This window comes from Diadema antillarum, unplaced genomic scaffold (assembly GCF_040938485.1).
Source record: "Diadema antillarum isolate AM-2024a unplaced genomic scaffold, OU_Dant_1.0 scf00000226, whole genome shotgun sequence".
Classification (NCBI taxonomy): Eukaryota; Metazoa; Echinodermata; class Echinoidea; order Diadematoida; family Diadematidae; genus Diadema; species Diadema antillarum.
In genome coordinates this window covers 3,185,055-3,193,364 of record NW_027271115.1, presented here as the reverse complement: position 1 = coordinate 3,193,364, position 8,310 = coordinate 3,185,055, and the positions used below count along the sequence as shown (strand labels likewise).

At 37.0% G+C, this 8,310-nt stretch overlaps 1 protein-coding gene across 1 annotated transcript; it reads right to left on the bottom strand.

The window, feature by feature from the left end:
• Positions 1-7,618, bottom strand: LOC139724715 (uncharacterized). The gene is made up of 6 exons (XM_071635836.1): positions 7,508-7,618; positions 6,334-6,438; positions 4,081-4,116; positions 3,222-3,362; positions 1,151-1,293; positions 1-299 (listed from the first exon to the last, which is right to left on the bottom strand). The coding sequence occupies exons 1-6, from the start codon at positions 7,557-7,559 to the stop codon at positions 51-53; spliced, it is 726 nt and encodes a 241-aa protein (XP_071491937.1). The 5' UTR covers positions 7,560-7,618; the 3' UTR covers positions 1-50.
• Between the last annotated feature and the right edge of the window lie 692 nt (positions 7,619-8,310).

Genomic DNA, 8,310 nt, shown 5'->3' with positions numbered 1-8,310 from the left:
ATTTATGAAATTTGTCTCGATAAGATAAGTAAAAGGTGTTTCGATGATCATCAAAGTTCATCCTTAGAGTCTTTTGATTTCTTTCCTTTCTTCGAGCCTTTCTTTTTCTTCTGTTTCTCTTCTTTCTTCCCCTCCTTCTTTGGTTCGTCTTCCTTTTCTTCCTGTTCGGTCCGTGTCGGCGTTGGTTCCGTGGTTGTGACGTCGTCGCCAGCTTTCTCCTCATCATCTTCCCCGTCCTGAACGCTGGAGTCCGTTTCACCCTTCGCCGCCTTTAGTGCAGCTTGGATTTTCCTCTTGCTCTGAATAAGAAGCAAAACAATATAGAGATATCAAAGATAAACTAACAAAATTAAAAATTATTAAGCAATAAGCTCATAATTGCAAATGCAGGATTGTAAAGACTTTAAAAAGAAGATTTTTCGTTCGTTCTGCTTACCAAAAATCCCACTTATCCCCATCATACGCACCATAAGATTGTAGAACTTGATGGAATATCGTATTGAAATTATTGTAAAACATAACTTCTCTCGTCACGAGGTGCATCCCTTACAAAGTTTACAATAGTCACAATTACGCCTTTAGCAAAGTGACTGGAAGTCCCCCCGTATATATTATAGGACCTATAGCATTCAACAAAAACAAAAGCTGAACTGTAACTTTCATTTCTGACAGGTAGATCTAGGGATAGATTGAACTCTTATTTGACATCGCATGCAATATCTGTATAAGTGTCATCTTCAGTCGACATTAAATGGATATAACTGCTTGAAAGAATGGATGGCGTTACATGTACATTTGCACCTTGAGATGGGACATGGTGTTAATGGTTGTGTTTAGACAAATTTAAAGTAAACAGACGACTTCTTGATAAATGACAATATCTTTGATGAGTTGATATAAGGGAGTAAATGTTATATTGCTCTGGGTCTGAAAATAATATTAAAAAAAAACAGTCGACATAGCTTTATAGGATAGAAGTCGAAAATATTTTTTTTAAATTATTTTCAGTAACACACTGAATGCTGGATTCTAATAAGAAAAAAGATAATCATTCAAAAGTGAGTATTGAGAGGAAAAATAAAACCTATCTCCATTTTTTTTTAAATTCATACTGTATTCATTTTCATCCTATAAACGATTCTGAACTCACTGGTCCTTGATACTTGTTGATCCTAAACTTTGATCGATCGACTCCTTTACAGATATCGGTGGTCACGAAGCAGAGTTCAATCTCCTGCTCCTCCTCGGGTAGACCGTTGGTCAGGGCTGCCGTGATCTCCGACATGTAGTTTGCTGGACAGAAGAAGCAAAGGGATGCCACATAAGAAACATGTTTGACAGTGGGTGTCACGAGGCTTTATCTCATTGTGAAGACGGAGATTTTCAGTATAATTTTGAGGTGTATGTAGTAGATATTAGACGCGAACAATGTGAAAGATACATTATTTACATTATCTCACTTAGGCCCCTACATAGGAATAAATACACACACACATTTATATCATAATGTACACACATGTGTGTGTTTGTGTGGATGTGTGTGTGTGTGTGTGTGTGTGTGTGTAGACGGATAAATAGTCGAAGTAGCGTCCAATTTCACCAATAAAAATACAAGATAACTTCGGAATAGAAGCAGAGGGAGAAAGGACATAAAATATCATTCAATATTAGTTCGAAAGCAGAGGATCCATGCAAAGAGAGGCGAATGGGTTTTAAGCTTTGTTACCGGCACGCCATGTATTATTTAACACATTATTATTTTGGAATATAGCACTGAGAGAGAGAATGTGTGTGTGTGTGTGTGTGTTTATATTATATGTATATGTGTATGTATATATATATATATATATATATATATATATATATATACATATATATATATTTATATATATATATGCATATATATATATATATATATATTTATATATATATATGTATATATATATATATATATATATATATATATATTAATGCGCGAGAGAGAGAGAGAGAGAGAGAGAGAGACATATGGAGGATGGGGGGGGGGGTATTAGAATTAATGACTCAGCTATTTATAGACCGCCACCAGTATAGAATTGTGATAAATGAACAAGGTAAATCATTAATAGGAATCATTGAGTTATTACCACATGGACTATACAATATAATTTTGTCGCTCGCGAATGTTTGTAGTTATCAATCTATTGTGAACCTGTGCTATGTGGTTTTGTCGACATTTGATAACGTTAATATTATTTTACATGATCTGTCGTCATGTACGTGTGCGCTCACAAGACATTATGCTATGAAAATAATACTCATTCTACGAATATCATAATCATTGAATTTGTGGGGTTTTGTTTTTGCTTTGCTTTGTTGTACACTCTCTTCTTCTTCTTCTTCTTCTTCTTCTTCTTCCTCTTTTCTCTCTCTCTCTTACTCTCTCTCTCTCTCTCCCTCTCTCTCTCGATTTCTGTTTTCCGGAGTTGGAAGAAGGGATTGTTTGAACAATAACAGGAATATACACAGCCACATTATATGCGATTGTATCATGGCTACTATTTACATAAACTGAATGTTCGCGGTGCATATCTATTTATCTTTATACGTCGATGTATATGGCAATCTGTCGATCAGTTGCAGCGAAAACAAGAATTATTCATTCGAACAGCAATTATAGGTGACAGTGATGAACAAAATCACAACAGGATACATAAAAACAATAATCGCAAAAGATACGAGAATATTGATACGATTGTAATAATGTTCATAAAACATAATGTTCGTACATGTATAAGCAAGCATGATGAGAAAATCACTGCTCTGTTGGTTTGTTTCTTTAATCACTAGTTCATGAATTGTATACTTGTATGGGGAAATTATAAATTGCTTTTACTGTTATCGTTATTGACCACTTGCGGATCCAGAGGGGGCGCACCGGGCGCCCCCTCCCCTTTAGTTTTTGTTAAAACAAAAGAAATAAAAAGAAAAAATGGATGGGCACGTGCGCCCCTTTTTAATTCTGTAAAAGCGCCTCCCCCCCCCCCCCTCATGGATCCGCCCTTGTGATGACTGACGATCCATTGTATCATTGTCACTGCCATTAGTAACTGTTATGATTCACATTATGATTCATCATTTACATTACTACAAATATGTTTGATACCGCCGCTATAGAATATATGTTACTACCAGTATAAGTATCCATCCATTAATCATCAAAATCACACGGTAATACTCACTTGTCCAATAGTCGCAGACCTTATTCATGTTGGGCGGACTGAACTCATACGAATTCAGCCTCTGGACATTACACACGGCCTTCATCGTGTTCTTGACCACTTTGTCGGTCCTTTTCCCCTTCCCCAAGATCTTATTCGCCTCTAGAAACAAATACAAAATCAAAATGTTCACTGGCAATAACTCCATTAAAGTGTGAAGTGTATAAGCAGTTGTAATCATCAACTCCGACGTATAAAGAGGAGTTATAAAGACTTGACAAGAATTGACTCTCTGCACATGCAGTCAATCGAGATTACACGCAAACATAAACACACATACACACACACACACACACACACACACACACACACACACATACATGCACAAATACACTATCACTCTTTTACCTCTTGTCTGAATTCTTTTATATCAAGGGCATAATAATAGATGGTTATGATCAATCACTATTACATATATCGACTTATCTGTCAATCTAACATCATGCCGTATGATCGACTTCGATTTTGTAGTTACGATTCTTCTTCGGAGTTCTCAAAACCAGATACTCTGCAGATAACCCTGAGTGTATTTTAGGCCTATCTCGGATCGAAGCCACATTGAATTGTCCGATTGTCCGAATAAAATCTTGCAAAAGCGCATTATCTCATAATTACGACACTAAAGATTAAAGGACACCAGCATAAACATAGAAATTAGCATAGAGTCAAGGAAGAACTTTTTTTGGTTGTTGAAAAAAAAAAAAACCTTTGCGTAGTTCATGGACGTTAACAACTGCTTACGAAGCATTATTGATGATGTGATGACAAGGAGAGAAAAAAAAAATAAAACTAAGTACAAAGCAGAGCTCCATGTTCATACCTGCTATTACTGCGTGGCATCCTTCGCAAACCACCTCTGAAAGAGCAACCAGATGAATCCATTTTTATTTCAGCTCGATAATATTCATCAAAGAATCATTCAATTTTGCTTTATATTTTCGACACTCCATAAGCAATATCAGTACAACTGATTATATTCATAATAGATACATGTACAAAGATTGCCCAGATTGTCTGTTTTTATTAATGACAACCAGGTGTTATCAATCACTCACACGTTCAATATTGCACAGTTTTATGACTTATTTTGAACAAGTCAGTGTCATTTAAATCAGTGTAATGATCCGGTAATTTAGGAAGAGGACGCAGAAATTTCGAAACTATGCACTTTCTTGCGATCACTCGATACGAAAGTATATGATAGCATTACTTTCTCAACATAATCGACATTTGTCATGGTGTATTATGATCTAGATAATAATAATGACGGAAGCGCTTAATTAGTTTGACTTCATGAACACAACCTTTGATTCAAATGGACAAAGTAACAAATTTATTCTACAACTCACATGGGGGTTAATTTCCTGCTGGAATATGATATCAAGAAGACTAGAACTAACTTTTGCATTTAAGAATTCGAAACAAGTGTTTATGGACGTGGGCTTATAGACTAGGGGTATGGGATAGGATTAAGGATTAATTTAGGGCTGGGAAAATTAACATTGACGTCACCGCATCAAGTATCGGTCAATGGAGAAGACAGTAAGGCTGGGACCAACAACTGTGGGATTAGATTATGCTGAAATTACCCCCTTACTTTTATGAAAACTCTTTCGGAAAAAAGAGAGGAACGAACATGTTCTATAGAGTTTGCCCGAGTACGCTGGAAGCTAAATACAACTTCTTTAAAAATGATATGCGACTGACTGTTTCACTTACATCACTGTATATTCAAACGTTTCGAGTATTCTGCATTTTCTCTCCATAATGATGGTTTAACACTTCCGTATAGGTTGTGGCTGAAGCTTGCCCGACTTATCAATATACCAGTGGCGGATCCATGCGGTGATGCACCAGGTGCGCCCCCCCCCCTTTTATTTTTATTGAAACAAAAGAAATAAAATGAAAAAATGGGGGGGTGCACCCTTTTGATATGGTAAAGGCGCCCCTTTTTTTACGGAATTCCTGGATCCGCCCCAGACATCCAATCCTTAAAATGAAACAGATGACTCAAAACTATGAACAATTGATAATTGGATGACCACTTGATAGCACATCGCCCAGTTATCATATTTTAGACTAATTTGATAACCTGAATAATGAATGTCAATCGGGTGATTGATAATAAGAACGGTAATTTAAGGGAAGATATATTTTTGGTTGATATGGGGCTTCAGATTTTTCACTTGTTTTGTGAGATAATGAGAAAGAGCATTCAGTTCTAAGAGGAATCCAAAGTTCATTAAATGAAAATCGTTTTTGAAATGTCTGAGAGATTCAAAAACAACTAGGTCCTATACTGAACAATTTGGGCTCAAACTTTTACTACTTTATAAATATATACAGGGTGGCCCAGAAAGAACGGAACACCTAAGATCTTTAATTTCAGCAATATTGTTAAAAATGTGTCATTATTTTGCACACTTTTGGAAAGACGACTCTTTTTCCAATAGAATGACACCAAGCTCTTTAATTTTGGTTAATGCAATGTGTTAGGATTTTTAGAACCATTTTTGTCGACCCTTGCAATTTTCAAAATGTGATCATTTTGTACTCTGAGAGATACTGAAACCAACGAGAATTCGGCTTGCCATAGAACCAGTAGCATTCACAATGATATTCACAATGACATTCACATTATTCACAATGATAACGGACAATGACAATTACACCCTCCGCCCCACATTCCACACATTGTGAACGCTACTAGTTCTATGGCAAGCCGAATTCTCGCTGGTTTCGGTATCTCTGAGAGTGCAAAATGATCACATTTTGAAAATGGCAAGGGTTGACAGAAATGGTCCTAAAATCATAACGCATCAACCAAACAACTTTGTGTCATTCTATTGGAAGAGAAATGGCTTTTCCAATAGTATGCAAAATAATGATATATTTGCAACTATATTACTGAAATTAAAGATCTTATGTGTTCCGTTCTTTCTGGGCAACCCTGTACACGTACGTATATATATATATATATATATATATATATATATATATATATATATATACATATATATATATTCATGCATTCATAATGTCAAGATAATCATTATAATGTGATAGCACAAACCTTTGGCAAATTTAGTCGGCTTCATTTCGCCTTGTGCGTGATGAAGTAGATTCACAACAAGCAGGAGATGAGACACCAAAACTGAAGAGAGCTGCATTTTCAGATCTGCGTGAGAAAGCGTGCACATTATGATGATCGCGAATATGTAAGAAGATTCATATTTTTATATGCAGGACAATTATCTGCATTTTTGACACCTATTTCTTTTTTCTTTCCAGCCTTTAACATTTAATAGGCCTAATATATATATAATTATATATATATATATCATAGGGGCATATATTAGTGTGTGTGTGTGTGTGTGTGTGTGTGTGTGTGTGTGTGAATGAGTGTGTATTGCATCTATGGGTAAACATCTACATAAGTTTAGTGACGACCGTGATGCCCGTACAAAATATTCACTGGATGAAAGCTAGGGGGCGATTGGTTCCTTCTTGGCAAAGTATATTACAAGCATTTCTCGTTCATATATTTATTCCCCGATCTTGGGCTTATACCACCTGTTTGTATCACTGCTAACACCGCCCTCCTATACTTTCTTGTTCTTGGCAAGGTTAAACATCAATGCCGTCTTACACGTATTTTTTGAACACCCGCTACAGAGATCAGAGCCACGCAGCGCAGATCGAACACAACCATATAGAATTATGCCCGTCTATTACTAGTATTACTCCCAGTATAGAGGTGGTTGTAACCAGGGAGGTGACCTCCCTGTTGTAACCCAGCACACAATGACATGTACACTGTTATGTGCAACAGAATTTGCTCTGCACCATTTCCATAAACCATTGGTACTGGTAGGGCACAGCGAGGGCTAGCACTGCCGACTCTGACCGACCTCCAAAAGACTATACACGTATACGATAGATTACTAGTACTTGTACCCCATGACAAGGTTCGGGGAGGATGTGCCCTGCTATTAGGTTGCAGTAGACTTGCTCAGCTTTGAACACCGTAGGGCACAATCACATCCAACAATGGAGCTATCTCCATGAATCGTCAAAGGTACCTTTCTACTCGCTGAGGCAATGTTATGAACTCGCTTATCAGATAATACACTCAACCACGTACAGTTAAACGTCGGCATAGAACAGCTAGAACTTGAGTAACTTTATAGGTGAGAGAAATGTGCTTGCAGACAACAATTATCATAGTCTGAATTGTTTTAACTCACCCTGTTTATATCCTGAGAGACGCACGTGTATTGCAGAAGAAGTGAGGATCATAAAGCTGACTAAGCCGTGAGGGAGTTAGGAGGAGATTTTCCTGAGCCGGCTACCACACAGGGAAAAGAGGCGTGTACGTTTTCATCGTTAACTTCTTCAAGTTGGGGTCATTTCAGGGTAAATGTAATAAAAGACCACGAACTTCGATCCGACATTGATTTGCTTGTTATCCATCTACCAGACGTTAACCCAAAAGCTAACAAGGCAAAGTTAACTGATAACAAATGCGTATACGTATTGGACCTCATACCCAATCCCATATACATGGTATAGTATATACTCCACGAGAAATCGTGCAATAACCGCGCGTATTGCATTTCCGGTGCAATGTTGAAGCTGGTTTCCTGATAAAATCAGGCCTAATTATTGTCCTGACTACTAGTATATCATGTTTCAAATATATTACTGTAGTAGTCAGGACAATTAGGCCTGATTTTATCAGGAAACCAGCGTAAACTAAACAGAAGAATGACCATATTGGATGTAAACTTAGCAGTCGTGAAATTTGAATGCCACGCAAGCGCGTTTCCGTTTTAGTGGCAAAAAAAAAACAAACAAACAACAAATCAGAATGAAATTGCAGAAAAGCTGGATGGTCATCGCGGCTAAATTTTAAAGTCAATCACAAAAGCACCCCTTTGTACAAGAAAATCTTAAAAGCCTTGGCCAAAGACTATTATATCCCTTCTGCTATTCAAGCCATAGATCTTCATTGTTTGATGAGCACACAATCAAAACGAACCGACGCGAT